The sequence below is a fragment of the Mustela lutreola genome, chromosome 13 (assembly GCF_030435805.1).
Source record: "Mustela lutreola isolate mMusLut2 chromosome 13, mMusLut2.pri, whole genome shotgun sequence".
NCBI lineage: Eukaryota > Metazoa > Chordata > Mammalia > Carnivora > Mustelidae > Mustela > Mustela lutreola.
In genome coordinates this window covers 9,682,153-9,699,627 of record NC_081302.1, presented here as the reverse complement: position 1 = coordinate 9,699,627, position 17,475 = coordinate 9,682,153, and the positions used below count along the sequence as shown (strand labels likewise).

General features: G+C 38.5%; 1 protein-coding gene across 1 annotated transcript in view; it reads left to right on the top strand.

Annotated features, from left to right (window-relative positions):
* ITGBL1 (integrin subunit beta like 1) overlaps window positions 1-17,475 on the top strand; it is a 211,825-nt gene that overhangs the window by 174,997 nt on the left and 19,353 nt on the right. Inside the window, exon 8 of the mRNA XM_059143845.1 lies at window positions 12,346-12,462. Within this exon, the coding sequence (XP_058999828.1) occupies window positions 12,346-12,462 (117 nt within the window). The remainder of the gene's footprint in view (window positions 1-12,345; window positions 12,463-17,475) is intronic.

Below are 17,475 nucleotides of genomic sequence, written 5' to 3'. Positions count from 1 at the left end.
TAGGATTTTGGGCACTTAAGTCAGGCAGCCTTAGCAGCCTTTGAGTTAATCTTATATATTGAATCTTTGCTAGTGAAAATTATTGCTAAGATTAGAGACAGAATGGAGATAGGAATTTCAGGTGCAATGAGTTTGTTGAAATGTAATGTCAGTATAAAATACCTTTTAAAGAAGTAGCATTACTTAATATAAAAACCATGAGTTATCTGATATATATTGTTGGAAGAGAAAAATAATGGAATTTCATACTGAGATAGAAACATATTAGCAGTGAAAAATGGAATACTACTTCTGATTATATAAGAATGTATAACATTATAATATATGTGTAAACCTTTTACTTTTTAAGTTATATGTTTATTTTTAAAAATTTTATGCTACAAACAAATATCATAGTGGTACTTAGGAAATCCAAACTATTAGTAATACTTAGAAATAGCTTTCTATTTCAGTATCCTTAAAGGTACTTATGAAGTAGGTATTCCCAATTTTGAAAATTTTTAAGTCAATAGGTTAAGTTATTCTCTAGATTATAGAGCATATGAGTGGTCAATATTAAATTCTGTCTTAGGTCTTTCTGAGTCCAGAGCACAAACTCTTAACTCTTATCAGAGATTCCCTTCTTAGGGAGCTTACACCTTGCTATGGCAGTGCATTCCATTATGGACGACCCTGATGGGTAGAATGTTATTTATTACAGTACATTAAACCCTGTTTCCTTGCTACCCTTACCTACTAATCCTGATTATGCTAACTGTGCTGTAAAATACCAAAGTGAAAGTAAGTTTACTATATTTATAAATTTCAAGTTTATTGAATTTCTGACATTTTTGGCTGTGCAGTTCCCAGGCTCTGCATCTGTTTGACACTGTTTTATTGAAAAAATTGGCTGAAATCCTGAATATGATGTTAAAGAATATTTCCCAAAACTGAAAGTAAAATGAGTGGGTAGGTTTATGCATAATTATTGATAAGACTTTGTTTTTTTTTTTTAATTTAGCTACATAGATACATTATGTCTAGAGTTTTACTTACATATTTTTAAATTTTAAAATATTTTTATTTTTAAATAATTTCAAACTTAGAAAACTTAAGGATATTATAAAAAGCTTTTTTACATGAATCGTTTGAGGATAAATTGCTCACGTGGAGTTTTGTCACCCTCAAATTTAAATGTACTTTACACACACATTCTCATATATGTACACACACACACACACACACACACACACAGTATTTTCACTAATGTTTTAGGACTTGCAGAAATCAGCATTATTAAGTACAGAAGCAAAAAATAATGCAAACTGGCGTTCCTGGGTAGCTCAATCAGTTAAGCGTCTACCTTCAGCTCAGGTCATAATTCCAGGGTCCTGGGATCTGGTCCCACATCAGGCTCACTGCTCACAGGGAGTCTGTCTCTCCCTATCTGCCTCTCCCCCAGCTCAGCCCTCTTTAGCTTTCTCTTTCTCAAATAAATAAATAAAACCTTTTTTAAAAAAAATACAAACTAATTATCAGTAGAAAATATTTCTTTTTGGTTTATTTTTTCTTTTTTAAAAGCCTAGCTTGTTGTTGGAAAATGTATTATGTATTGTGATATGGATCTCATTGTTCAAATTGTTAAAGAAATTTCCTAATTATCCCTGATGTGGGAAGAAATTTCACACTTATTTCAAATCAGTTTAATTAGCACTCATGAAGTGTGTATTAAGGAAATGATATATTCACTTGTACTTCTGATTTTTGAAAGTGATAAAACCCAAGAATTTAAAAGTGACTGTGGCCTGATTCCGTGCTGTCTTTCCATTGCTCAAACAAAGTTTATTTTCAGGAGATTTCCCATAAAAACATTTCTCTGATTCTGTCTACCACAGCACTTGTCCTAGTCAATGGCATTCGTTGTCTGTGACTGTCTTAAGGCATTTGTCCCATAGCATCTTTCATGGTGAATTATAGTTGTATCTGTTTATTTATGACCTAGAATGGAGTAATTAAAGTTAATACTAAGAATTGGCTTGAATGGGATAGGATTTATGTTTGCAGAATCCCTAAATCTTGTTTCTGAAACAATGTACAGTCCACTGTATAGTTAATGGGTTCACCAGCTAATAAGAAGGAGAGTCTTATTTTTTAATTGATATTGGCCTCTTCATGATGGGCCACACTGATCAATTACTTAAGCTTCACATTTCCTAACCTCAGTTGTTCACTGACTTGGAAACCTTGGACCTGCTGATTGGTTTCTGGGTTACGCTGACAAACGAGTGTGATATTGCTTCCTAAGTTATAGATATTTTGTTAGAAAAAGTGAATCTTGAGTAATTGTTATTTTAGAAATGATCTGAAGTTTGATATAATGAGATCATATAATTCAGAGGTCTAACAGACCTCCTCTGTGATGCTTTGCTCAATACATTGGAAAATCCCTAGAGAAAAGTGACACCTGGCATACCAATTTCCCATTTTCAATTTTAGACACTCTAGGGCAAACAATAGAAAATTATATTAGTGCTATATTTGCTTAAATGTCTTCTTTCCTCACATAGTCCATGACTGATTACTTTAATCCTTGTGTACTAAGAAAGTACAAACAGAAGAATTGACATTTATCCATGTTTTTAAAGTTATGAGCAACTCTTCCTTGGCTGGTAATCGTGATGTCAATGTGGCTTGAATTATAAGAAGACTCAGCATCCATTTTGAAATGGGAGGTGAAAGGTACCTCTTCACTTTCAAATGTCTGATGGAAGAGGACTTCATTCTCGCACATAAAAATATTTGTACTTAGATGAAATGGTACAGAATATTATAGTTCTCAAGTGTTTAATTTCTTCTCATAGAAATTTCAGGAGAACTTAGGATGCATTTGGCAGAAGTTTTTGTAGTGCTATCAGGTTGCTATGGTAAATCTATTATTTTAGGCAAAAGAGGACTATGTTAGTAAAGTGCTAATCTCTTTTCTGTGTTATGTGAGCCTGTAATTACTATCTAGTTATTGAGCATGTACTGCAAATGTGGTTTTTACCATTTTTAAAAGTGAAAGAAAATAAGGTCAAAAAGAGTGTGCCTGCTGTGACCACACTGACAGGTGCATTTGATAATACAGTGGTCTTCTTAGTTAATTTCATTCTGGAGCAGGAAATACAGGTGTTTGTTTGTTTGTCTAGAGAAATGGAATAGGAAAGGAACGGATTTTATGTGAGTGATTGAGATTCAAGCCTCCCAACATGTTTCCTATTGTAAAAATGTAAATAATATCTATTGTTTATTGGGCACTTAACCATACGCCAGGCTCTGACTTATGTACTTTATATGCATTACAACATTTAACCTTTATAATAACTTTATTATCAGTTTTATTATTATTCCCATCACACAACCATAATAAATTAAGTTTAACTTGGTCTTCCAAGGAATTACATTTAATAGTGGACATCTCGAGATTAGAATCTAGATTTATTTAATGTCAGAGCCCATGCTTTAATTTTATCGGTGCCCTAAATTGTATTTCCCTGTCTCTTTACCTTACTGACATTTAACAGACACTTTGAGACTCATTCCAAGGTCACCTTTACCAGGAACTTTTTCTAACCCTGCCAGATGTGTGTGCTAGTTTGTTTTACCTTTATTCCCTCCACTACTAAAAGTTTTTAAAAATGTCCTTAATTTTGTATCTTCAGCATCTAACATAATACTTGATCCATAGTTGATATTCAAAATGTATTTGTTGAACGAATGAGGGAGTGACCACACTCCACAAGGCTGATCACCCAGTGGCATTTATTCTTGAGCAAGAATATGTGTTTTCTATGTGGTGTGGTTTGAAGGAGGAGAGCATCAGTCTGTACCTAAACACCTCAAGTGGGGGCAAATGGGGTGGAACTGATATGTGTGTGTGGTTGTGTGTTGTATTTTTAGTTATGCTTTCTGGAGATGTTTTCAGTCTTCAACAGTTGCTCTTCAGGTGCATACATCTACCATGTGGTATCTGAAAACTCCCAATTTGTGCTCTCTCACAAGTGTATTACTAGTGGTGATGGAGAAGATCCAGTTGGTCGTTAACACCTAATGAAGTATGGGTTTACCCAATTAGTTCATGAAGGGACCCTTCCCTAACTGTCAATCCATGAGATTAGGGAGGAGCATCTGTTTTGTTTGTTTTTGTGTCTCCTCCTCTAGCATGCAGTAACTGGTCCCTGATGATTTGAAGCCCATGCCCTAATGGAGATGACACTTTAGGAAGAGAAGTTTGAAGAGAGTGGTGGAAGGAGAAGGCAAAGTCTAAAGACCGAGAGATTTGTTACGGTTAAGATTGCGTAAGAAGAGGAATCTAAGAAGAAAAGAAATACCTGGAAGAAAGAAGGAGGAACAAAGATGGTGTGTGTGTGTTTATGAGAGAGAGAGAGAGAAAGGTAGAGAGGTGAGGTTAGTTGAGGGACAAAGGACTAGAGGAGGGATAGGAGGGGAAAAAAGAAGAAAAGGAGGGAGAGATACATAGCCTGAAAACCAATTGTCTAGATTTATATTAGTTTGGAAAATTAGCCAGTACCAGAGATTACTACTTTTTCTCCAGGTAATGCTTACAGATACCTCTCCATTTTCATTAGGAGAGAGTTACCCAAGCATCCCTAACTATTAAAAAGAACAACCAACAATAGTTCTAGAAATGATAGAGGACGGAGTTAATGTTTCCATCCCCTCACTCATTCTGTGACTTTGAGAGACAACCTGTAGATTCCTTTTCACTGTGTGTCCTTGAGAAAGTCACATGATTTCTCACTCCCAGAGTTCATTTTCCTCATCTGTAAATTATAGGGCTAGTTGGACTTGATCATCCTCCATGATTTTCCATCTCTAACAATCTCCAATTTTATGAAATAATGAAATGAATATTTCTACCATAACTGTGCTCTGGTAGTTAATAAGGATAAAAATTGGTGAACTTAATTGATAAGGTTGGGTTTTTCTAGTTTTAAATGTTTTATTTAAATTCTAGTTAGTTAACATACAGAGCAATATCAGTTTCAGGTGTACAATATAGTGATTCATGACTTACATATAACACCCAGTGCCCATCACAAGAAGTGTCTTCTTTAATACCCAACACCCATCTAACCCATCATCCCCACCCATCTCTCCTGCAGCAACCCTCAGTTGTTCTTTGTAGTTAAGAGTCTGTTTTAAGGTTTGCCTCCCTCTCTTTTTTTCCTCATGTTCATTTGTTTTGCTTCTTCAATTTCACATATGAATGAAATCATGGTATTTGTCTTTCTCTGACTGATTCATTTTGCTTAGCACAATACACTCTAGCTCTATCCATATCCTTGCAAATGGCAAGATTTCATTCTTGTTGATGCTTAAATAATATTCCATTGTATATATATACACCACATCTTCTTTCTCCGTTGAACAGTCCATGGACACTTGGGCTTTTCCCATAGTGTGGCTGTTGTTGATAATGCTGCTCTAGACATTGGGTAAGTAAATAAAATTTTAATCTTTCAATTTCTAAATTGAAAGCTGTTCTTTTATTTCATCTTGTAATTCAGTGGTACAGAGTTACTGTATATGTAGAATGACAGTCCTACTTAGTCTGACTTCTTAGTATTAAAGTAATGTTATTTTATTTGCATGTACCTTGAAGCAACTTGTAGACAAAAACCAAAACACCATAAATGAGGGTTTCTCCAGGCTGTATCAGGTAAAATCATATTAACATAAAATTTCAGAATTTTCAAGTATTTTAGTGAACCAGGTTACTTTCCTTCAAAGTATAATTATTTTAAATTTGCAGTTTATTTCCATGAGATCTACTAAGTGATATAAATAATTTATTGTTGATAATAATCATTATGTATTATCTTTATTGTGAGTGATCCATTTTTGTCCTTGGTCTGTTTTTCTTGTGGTTATTGGTTATTGGTTATATGAGTTCATATGTATAGTCATTTTGTCATTTTTTATTATGTTTTTTCTGCAAATATTTTTGTCTCAGTTTATTGTTTATGTCAGTCTTGCTTATTTTTTTGTTTTAAATATTGTTTTGTTTTAATTATTGTTTATGGTCAAACTTGTCCTTTTTGTGTGTTTGTTTCTGGTTTGTTTATTGTCATGTTTTGAATGGTCTTTCCTACTTGAAGGTTATGAAAACTCTCACCTATATTCTTGTCCAACATTTTATGTTTTAAACTTTCACATTTAAATGTTGAGTACACTGGCAATTTATTTAGTTAAAATGAATGAATTAAGGAAAAGACTGATTTTTTTGCAACGTAGCTCACTGGTTATACCAGCCTTGTTTCATGAATAGTCCACTATGCCCAGGAAAATATATACCATATTGATTTATGACATTCTGAATCATTGTAAAGTGTTCACACTTTGACCCAGGTGCAAAAGTAGAATAATGCCAGAATCCCAAGAGCTCCCACTGGCCTTGCCTCAATTATCACATATAACCTCCTCTGAAAAGATAACCATTATTCTCACTTTTAGGTGTTCTATGCCTTTCTTTCAAGTTTTCCACCTACATATACATTCCCAAACATTGGAGTGTTTAGACTTACCTGTTTTGAAATATTTCAAAAAAATATACACCATTTTGTGCCTGACTTGTTGTACTCTACATTATGTTCTGAAGATTTAGGCATGATGTGGCAAGGAGCCGTGCTCCCTTCACTCTAATGCAGTGGTCCACCTAAGAATATAACTGATGTTAATATATTCTGTTATCGATGAACATGTGAGCCCCCTTTGAGACTATAAGGAATAGCATTGTTATGATAGTTCTGGAACATTTCCTGGTACAAACAAGTATACTTTTCTCCAGAGAATATGACCAAGAATTGAAATGCTGGTTCATAAATTAAACATATTGACTAGATAATGCTAAGCACTGTTCCAGAATATTCTGCCAACTTGCATTTCCACCAGTTATAAAATATATGGCCTGTGTTTCCAGACCATTTCCAAAACTTAGTTCTTTAAAGTTGGCTAATCTGATTAGTTGGGGATGGAATGTTATTGTGGTTTTAGTTTGCATTTCCCATATGATTAAGAAAGGAATATCTTTTCAAATGTCTACAGACCATATGAATTTTCTATTAAAATAAATATTAAAAATTTTTGACCTTTCAGTTTCATAATAACAATAACAATGATAACAATAACATAATAACATTAGTAAATTTTGCCAATAATGCTCAAAATAATTAAGTGTGTGATATTTAGAAATATCATTCTCTAACACTTTTATTTGGAGTTGATGCCTAGTGAAATGAAATAAGTTAATGGGATAGCAGAAATTATAGACTTATATAACTCTTATTTAGAATTAAACTCTCCTATCTGATCAAGTATTTTGCACAAAAGAAATTCTTCATGTTTGCTGAATTTCGTATGAGAACTATTTTGGAGTAAGTGCCTTAGGGTTTTAAATTTTAATCTGGTACTTAGGGGAAAATGTACTTCAAAGCAAACGTGTTTGAAAGATATTTAGCTTTCTTAGGGAGTGTAAGAAAATTTAAATTAAAGATGATATTTAAAGTGAGGTATATTTTATTTGTTAAAATGACTAGTTGTGCTTAGGAATAAACTGCAGCTTGTCATTCTTCACTTAGTTTTTTCTATATTTTAAGGAAGTGTCAAATTTAAAATATTTAAGTAAAATATTTTAAAATCAGAACTTTTTGATATCTACTTTAGTCGATATCTTGATATCTATCTTAGTTCATTACTCTTTGCTTATGTCAAAGCCTTAAAATTTAATTCACAGGGATTTCAGTCCCTTATAAAATGATATCATTGGACTGACTTTTTGTGTGTGCTTAAAGATTATCTGCTTTCTAAAAATTTAATAAGAATGGAGAGACTCGGTGTAAAGTTCACCTAAGTTTTGGTTGAATGATATTGATGATGTTGACTGAATTCATTTCTTAGATAGTTATTTCTGTCCTTTCCATCTGTCTCTGGATTATCTTTTCAAAAATTACCTGGCTTGCTTTTATTTCTTTGAGCATACCTTTCTTTAGATTTTCCTCTCAATTTGTTAAATAAAATAGCACTTATTAGTACTAGACATGAAAACTTCCATTATCCTACATTCTTATTTATATGAATATTGATAGTCATTTGAGAAGACAGATTTATAGCTCACAACGCTAAAACAGTCATTGAAATAATAATATCATTTAGCAAACAAAGAAAAGAGATTGGACTCGATTTCTTATTCAAAAAAAAAAGACAATAAATCTGTATGTCAGGGTTTCCTACTCCACCAACAGAGACAACAGGACACAAATCTCACTGTCAGCCTTGACCACAGAGTTCAGTATTTGTGGTCAGATCCAAGCATGTGCTTATGCAGTATAAAGCTTGCATTCAGTAATCTACCAGTGGTGTGAACAAATTACCGTGGGATCAGAAAGGAAGCACACATGTTCCAGGTAACCGAATAGAGGTGACAAGGAAGGTTTCATAGAGGTGAGGAGATCTGAGCTGGCTGTTGAATAGTGGGTCCGCTTGTGCAGAGAAAGTGGTAGAGCTCACAGCAGAGAGAAGAAACGGAGCAAAAAGCAAAGTTTCTGAACATGAGTGCACTGTGAACATCGAATATCTGCTTTGACAGGTGAGTTGGAGCAGGTGTGGAGAGCTCTGCTGAGGAATTTGATCTCTGCCTTGAAGGTCTATGTGGGACTATCACATGAAAGGCAATTACATAATCACAGACATGTTTTAAGAAAGTGGATCTCTAGGAGAGGCGTGGGGGGCTCACTGGGTGAGGGGCAGTATTAAGGAGGGCACGTGATGTAATGATCCCTGGGCGTTATGTAAGACTGATAAATCACCAAACTCTACACCTGAAACTAATAATACACTGTATGTTAATTAATCAAATTTAAATTAAAAAAGTGGATCTCATGAAATTTCATATTGGAAGGAGAAGAATAGCCCATTAAAAGAAGGAAGGAATCCACTATGTTATCAGGTATTTTTAAGATTTGGTGACAGATCAAATGATGGTGACTTTCTCCCAATAACAAGACATAGGAAGAGAAGTATGTTTGTAAATTAAGATGATGAGCTTGCTGTGGGACAGACTTCATTGATGTAACTGTGGGAAACACAGATGAAGGCTTTCTGGTAATTGGAAAGGCATATGTCTTCTGGAAGAAACATCCTACATGTCATGGGAATGTATTATTAAACCATTTACATGTGATTATTGTTTAGTGCATCTGTTCAATAAATACTGATTCAAACATCCTGAGGACACATGAGAAGGCAGTTGATTCTGCTGTAGTTGTGAAGGCGTGTGAGTAGGAGGACGCAAGAATCATGGATTTGGTGAAATAGACTTTGGATCTTGAAAGACGAGTAGACATTTACCTGGCAAGTATATGTCGTGGTAGTGACTAGACCAAAGTGGTGACCTAAGACAGCAAAATAATGCAATTTAAAATGTGGACTGTAAGAACAATTTACTCTTCTTTAGCTTTCTATCTGTAATACATTAGCCTGTCTTGATTTATGATTTTTTTGTCTTTGCATATGAAGCAACTACAACCTATAAACTGTATCAGAGCGGTATCTGTAAAGTAACTCAGCTAATAGTTGGCTTAATGTAGCTTTTTAAAACTCTGACAGATACATGACCAAATTAAATAAATAAATAAATAAACACCTAGAATTTCAAAATGGTTAATTATACTCTAATATTTGAAAAATATACATGAATTAAAATCTATTAGGGGAAAAAATGGACCTAAGATCCAATATGAACACTTTGCAATCTAACTTTATAGAAGAAATATAAGACAAACTATCCATAATGAAAACAATGAAATGTAGATATTTGAACACATATGCCACTGTTTACTTATTTGTTTGTGTATTTATTTATTTATTTATTTATTTATTTTTGAGCAAGAGCTTGAGGGTAAGCAGTGGGCAGGGGCAGAAGGAGAAGGAGAGGGAATCCCAAGCAAGCTCCACAATCAGCTTGGAGCCCAACATGGGACTTGATCTCACAACCCTGAGATCATGACCTAAGCTGAAACCTAAAGTCTTAACTGATTACACCACCCAGGTGCCCCCCTGTGCCAGTAATCAGATTATCCTTTCCAAAAAGGCACAGAAACCAATAATACTTACATCCAAGAAACTTCTTGAATGCCTTCAAATGTTAATAAAATTGTCACCAAAAACACATACACCCTCAAACTTAAAAATCTATCTTGACTTGATCAGTAGGACTGCATGCCCTCTCAGGAACAACGTGGTTGATGTTTCCCATATCTGCCCATGAAGGACTCGTTAGCCACACATGGTTGTACTGCGGATGGTTGTATGGTTAGTCTCTGTGTCTCCACAGTCTGGGTTTCTGTTGTCATTCACACACACACACACACACACACACACACACACCCCATGATGAGGACGAGTAAGTTTGTGGGCACCAGAAGGTCCCTGGGGCTCAGAAGAATGGGTTTCATCACCAGCCCTGCTGATGTCTACTTCTCAGGCCTTAGATCGTTCAACCTCAGCTTGGCTGCGTTTCCTCATCTGTTAAATAAACTGTGGGGAGTCATGGATCCTCCTGACATCTTACAAAAATATAAACGTGTGCTGCTATATTTTTCCAAGGAGAGATCTGAGGTCTACCAGCTACAGTTCTTGTCTGAGGAAACAGAGACCACCTTCATTGATGGGGACGGAGGAGGATTTTATGCGAAAGGTTCAGGCACAGAGTGCAAGTGTGGACACCCAGTTCAGGCAAAGTCCCAGGGAGGCCAGGCCCTGCCAACAACACGCCCTGCCACCATTACTTAGTGCCGAGCTCCTCCGCTCCTGGACACTCACCGCTGTGCTGTTGCTGGGGTGCTCCTGCCACAGACCCTGTGTCTTCACTTTCACCCTCAAGAAGCAAAACCCTGGCCAACAGTGTCTGCTGTTGTCCCTCTTCTATACACCAGGACATAGGAAGAAGGAGTGTCACCAGGGATAGAGAGGGACCCTGCCTCCCCCTGAACTTGGGCCTGTCTCCAAGGGCAGAGAGAGGCTGGCTGAGGAGCAGCCAAAACCACACTGTCCATTGTGGTGTCTCTCACCGGATTCTCAAAGGGACCATGACCCCACCACTTCTGCCAGAAAAGATTATGAATCACTGCATTAGATTATCTTTAATTACAGCTCTGAAATTATATGATTCTAAATACTAATTTTCCTTTCTTCCATCATCTACCAACTTGGAATTTCTTTAACAAGATACAAATGCAGCACACAATGACTAACAACATTGCAGGGTCAGCCCCGAAGCGTCTTATGATCATTTCAGTGGGTGTGTCATTACGACGGTTGGGCTAATGACAGAGAGTAACAGATGTCTCAGGGTAGTCACCCAGATGAATGTCTGCCAAGCCAGCGCCAGCTCCACAGGCAGAAGGAATTTTCTTTCTCATAGCCTCGTGGTGCTGCGTTGGGTATAATAAGATGCAGGCTGGCCTCATGGTTAAGTGCACAAACTTTAAGGTTAATGAGGATGGATATGAATTTTGAATCTATTCCTTATGAGCTAGTCCGCCATGGAAAGGAACTTGGCCTCCATGTGTGTCTGTTTCCTGTTTAGTAAAATTGTAGTGATAGTGGTCGTCAGTGAGTGCAATGGTGAAAACAAAAGGATGGAATGGGGAAAATTATAGTGTTTGACACATAGTTACAGCCCAAGAAGTAATGATGACAGCCATAATGACCATAGTTAAGGAATTCCCAAACTATGAGCCCAGCTCGTTCCAAAAAAGGCTTATACTTTAAAATTTTGAGCCAAGAGCAATAAGGGTATTTAGGTCGTGCACTTTGGTAAGCATTCCATGGTAAAATGAGTTCTATAAATTGTAAAACTGGCGTCCATAAATAATAGCCATAAAACATTGCCTTGAAATGTACCTGTGAGCATTTTTTTTTCCTTACGTGGCCAGTAGACCCAAAATAAAAATATATAAGAACATTTTTTTAAATGACATTATACTAAATTATGTTTAAATATATACCATGTGGTATCATCAAGTGACGTTAAATAGGAAATACCCAGAGAGATTCGTAACTGCATTAGTCTTCAAAAATGAATGAAGCCAGTGTCACTTCGCCCCCCGCCCCTCCCCCCCCGCCCCCGGCCCCTCCCCCCCGCCGGGCTTCCGTGGCTCTTGTTCTTGGGCGTCGGCTTATCAGAGTCCGGGAAGAAAAGTCCTTCGCCGAACTATTGAACGAGCTTCACCGTGCGCGTGTGTGCCTGGAAAGCGGGGCTGATTCTAGGACGCTTCTAAGCCCTGCGCTCTCCCTGTGTTGCAGGTAAATGCGAGTGCGGCAAGTGCACCTGCTACCCTCCGGGGGACCGCAGGGTGTACGGGAAGACGTGCGAGTGTGACGACCGCCGCTGTGAAGGCCTGGACGGCGTCGTCTGTGGGGGTGAGCCCCTCACGCTCTCTGCCTCCTGCTGCCCGCCTGCGGCCGGGGTGGCCTGCTTTCTGCCTGTCTGCCTGCCTGCCTCTCTCTCTCCTTCCTTCCAACTCCAGAGCACCTGGGTGGCTCAATTGGGCGTCCGACTCTTGGTTTCAGCTCATGATCTCAAGGTCCTGAGATGAGTCCTTGCTGGGCTTTGCACTTGGGGACTCTGCTTGGGATTCTCTCTCTCTCTCTCTCTCTGCCCTTCCTCCTGCTCATACACTCTCTCTCCCTCTCTCAAATAAATAAATAAGTAAATTAAAAAAAAAAAAAACTAAAAAGGAAACTCTGTTAAAAAGAAGGTAAACTTAAAGCAATATACAATTAGACCTAAAAGCATTATATAATGAGGTTTGCATGATCTGTATCTTCTAAAAGGCTTGATTCCGGGCTCTGGGAAAATATACTGTATGCCGGCCACAGAGGGTCACTGAAATTACACTAGGTCCTGTAAAGATGGTGACAGGTTTTGCTACAGCTGATCAGCTGAACATGTTTATTATTGTTAATAAAAACTGGTGGGGGAAGGAGGTATTACCTACAAAAATGAAAAAAAAAAAAAAGGCAATATGATTACACTCAAAGTTCACTTACAAAACCACACACACACAAAACTCCATTTCCATGATGGCTCAGAGACCCAACAGGAGCTGAAGGACCGTAAAAACAAACAAACAAACAAACAAACAAAAAAACTGCAGGGAGAGATTGAGACAGAAAGTGGTCAGGCAGCACAGAGTCCTGAGGCTGAATGTGACGTGTGTACCGAGCTCCGTCCAGTCAAGGGGGTGGGCAGCCACCACTCTCCTGTTTCAGTCTTTTGAGTCTTCCTTTGGCTGCGGCGAGGTGCGCAGACCGCAGCTCTGTGCGGCTCTCCAGGGCTGTCCTGTGAACTGGGTGCCCAAGCTTACTTAGTAGCATACTCGGTGTCTCTTCAGATAATGATCATATTGTAATTGGGGGCTGTTATTGGGAAAAAATCAAAATGCGCCTCCACCTTAGGAAGGCAGGGACACCATCTGTCTCACACCCATGCATGTCTCTCTGTGCTCTCTCATTCTAACTATAAAACACTGGCCATTTGAGCAAACATACGTTTTTCTTTCCTTTCTCTGGAAGCCTAAGGAAAAGACCCCCCGCCTCCCTTTTTTAGAAAATAGGTCTTGTGCCGGCTGCCTGTCTCCCACAGCCCGAGAGACTGCTCCTGCTTTCTTCAGGTCACAGATGAACAGAGAATGAAGTTGGAGGCATTTAGGTCTCCAAACTGAAAACTGCAGACCGAGGATTTGAGCTGTCCTTCCGTTCACAGATCTTTCTCGGCACCACGGTTTTCCCCAGGGTGACATCAAAATGTTTTGACTTTTTGTCAATATTCTTTTTGGCTTGGATTCTTTTTTTGTTGTTGTTTTGTTTTGTTTTTGATTTGTTTTTGTTTTTGTTTTTAAAGATTTCATTTATTTATTTGAGAGAGAGACAGTGAGAGAGAGCATGAGAGGCGAGAAGGTCAGAGAGAGAAGCAGACTCCCCATGGAGCTGGGAGCCTGATGCGGGACTCGATCCCGGGACTCCAGGACCATGACCTGAGCCGAAGGCAGTTACCCAACTAACTGAGCCACTCAGGCGCCCTTGGATTCTTTTCTTCAGGGGTATTTAGCGGAAATATCTGAGTAGATAATAGTCTCTCTCTATCTCTTTTGTTTATGTTCCTTTATGATTATGTTTACCAACTCATTTAATTCTTACAGTGATACGCAAAACCCACCTGGCATGTAGAACAAACTGCAGACCTGTCTTTGCTCTTACGAGCATCACCATGGCCCTCACAGGGAGTCTCTACCTCCCATGGGTCTCCTTGCCCATCTGCCTTGGTAACTTGGTTGAAAGGGCTGATATTCTAGAAACCTGTTACATCTGCAAACCCATTAAATTAGATAAACTCTTCCCCCAGTGAATGTCTCTCTCTCTCCAACTTCGGGGAGGAGCTCAACCATGACAACGTATCTGTCTAGCTCCATGCTAGAAGAGATCAAACATTGACTAGGTAAGCGAGAGACTATCTCACAAAGTAATCATTTTTTTAAAAGATTTTATCTATTTATTTGTCAGAGAGAGAGGGAGAGAGAGTGAACAAGCACAGGCAGACAGAGTGGCAGGCAGAGGCAGAGGGAGAAGCAGGCTCCCTGCCGAGCAAGGAGACCGATGTGGGACTCGATCCCAGGCCGCTGGGATCATGACCTGAGCGGAAGGCAGCCGCCCAACCAACTGAGCCACCCAGGCGTCCCTCTTTTTTTTTTTTTTTTTTTTTTTTTAAAGACTAATTCTTGACTCTGCTTGTCTACTCTGTATTTTGTCCATCTACTCAGAATTATTGCCCTAGGGGGAACTGATATCCACTAGTGAAGCTAATAAAAGACAAATGCATAAAGCAGAAAACCAGTTATTTGATATACAGTGAAGAATACAATTGTGCCAGAAACGAGAACGCTTTGTAGAAAGAAACTCTGTGGGAAGTAAGACTCTGAGATAAGGATTTGAACGGACGTAACTTACAGGGAAGGTGAAGGAGATGTCAGTAGGAGAGTAGCAGTAGTCAGAGCAGCCTTCTCTGGCTGGGCAAGACCTTGGGGTAGAGAACTCCAGGTGGCACTAGGTGGAAGTCCTCAAAACAGTAAGGACAGTATTGGCACAATGTCATCTGCCGAAGGATTACAACTCCCAGGCCCGTTGATCTGAGCATCTTCTCTGGATGGTGCAGCAGACACACTGCACAGTCTTAATTCTTTAATATGATCTAGATTTTACCAACTGTCCAGTCCAACCTTTCCTTAGACAGGATGTAACATAGTAGATGACCCGAGAGCTGTAGACAGGCAGACAGGTCTATGCTGTGGTCTTGCTTATAATTTGGTTATAATTCTCACTTACTTGTACAGTGAGAAATTAATTCTTAGGGGGTTGATCTTACTGAATAGAGATGGTATCATGGAACTTAATCAGAGGACAAAGGCCTTTTCAAGTTTGGGGAGAAAGTTTCTCTTGCTCCTGTGTTCTCCTTGGAGGCCTAGCCCCGCCAGCAGCAGACAGGTAGCAGCCAGATTTGCACAGCATCTCTGATCACTGGAATCGGATGCATTCCCTCAGTTCTTGTTCTTAAATCTTAGCAACTAGCTCTAAGTAAACACCTATGCATTTACTTTCCTATTCTAAATTTTATTGAAAAGTTTTATTGGGGGCGCCTGGGTGGCTCAGTGGGTTAAGCCTCTGCCTTCGGCTCAGGTCATGATCTCAGGGTCCTGGGATCGAGTCCCGCATCGGGCTCTCTGCTCAGCAGGGAGCCTGCTTCCCTCTCTCTCTCTCTCTGCCTGCCTCTCTACCTGCTGTGATCTCTCTCTCTGTCAAATAAATAAATAAAATCTTTAAAAAAATTAAAAATAAATAAATAAATAAATAAATAAATAAATAAAAAAGAAAAGTTTTATTGACCAACGGTCTCTGAATAGTTTTCAAGTATGTAAAGGGGAAAAGTCTTGGAAATTTTTCTTAAAAAAAAAAAAAAAACTTACAATCTGCATAATTCCATTTTAATAGTTGAATAATGTCCTTGAGAGATTTGGGATTAGGATGATACTGGTATTTTAAGATTGTCTATAGGTAACCATGGTTTGTTTCTCTAACCCCCTTCTGCTTCATCCAAGCTCCCTGAGCTACCAGCCCAGGCGACAGGGCAGACCATTACATTCTGCCCCCTGTTCCTCACTAGGGCCGAGGCACGCGTCATTACAGATTCTAGTCAGTATTTTTTTGCTTTTCTTGTCATTTATTTCTGAATCTTAATTCCTGATGGTCATTCCTCTTGCTTGGGGAAGGATCTTTCCAGGAGGGAGAGGGAGAGATGTGCCCCCGCCAGTGGCTTACGCATGTTTATCCTCGGTAACATATAGCTCGGAAAGCTGCATAGAACTTGGAGTCCACACATGCACTCTGATATGATTCCTCAACAAGACTCTCTCTTTTCTTCTCATGGTGATTATAGTTTATGAAGTTGCTGTGAACACCAAATTAGTGAATCATTATTTCTAAGAGAAATACAGGGCCATGTTCCTGCCTCTAATCAGAGGATTTTCATTAACAGATCAGTACATGCCCTCGTATTTTGTATGTTTCTGTCTAGAGTCACCTTGTGTCATGTTAACGTGGAACTCACGGCCAGTGGCCCTGTAACCCACACCGGAATGGAGATCATGTAGCAGATGATTTCTCTGTAAGGGACAAGCCGGCCTTTTTGCTCTTAGGTATGCAAGGCAGCACTTGGGCACTCTACTTAGGGGCCATCTCAAACACCAAAATCATCAGCATAAAGCACAAAAGTGTGACAAGCAAAAACTAAACATACCGCAGAAAGGACACTTGATTACAGTGTGAGAGCTGAATCAAGAGACTGGGGGGATCTTCTTTGACCTTAGCTGGGAGCGTGACCCGTTCAGCCTGCCTGCCCCCAAGGACCTGGAAAACTTAAACGAATATTGATTTCAGGGAATACAAATACATTTTAGTGAGGAAGCAAATTCTCAAATACGGGATTAGCAAATAATGAGAATCAGATGTAATTCATGTTCTCACTGGGAACATTCCCTCCCACCATAGTTTTGCACTTGGGCTCAGAGTGTGATTTCTTTGGGCCAGCTAATAAAGGTCCTGTGATTTTAATTTGTGTCTTTTCTGAGCACTACTTCAAGGGAGGAATTACTCGAACCTTGGTTTTTATAACCTTGAATTTCATCTATATCTCAGCTGTTCTCTGGAAAGAAAATGTAAGAGACATGCCATTAATTAACATGTTTGAATCTATAGTCACTTTAAGATTAAGGTATACAGCATACTAAGCCAAATGATAAGATCACAAGTTCCTCCATGAAGCTTTATGTAAATGTGCTTTAATACTTAGAAATACAAATGGCAATACAATACAGTAGTTAA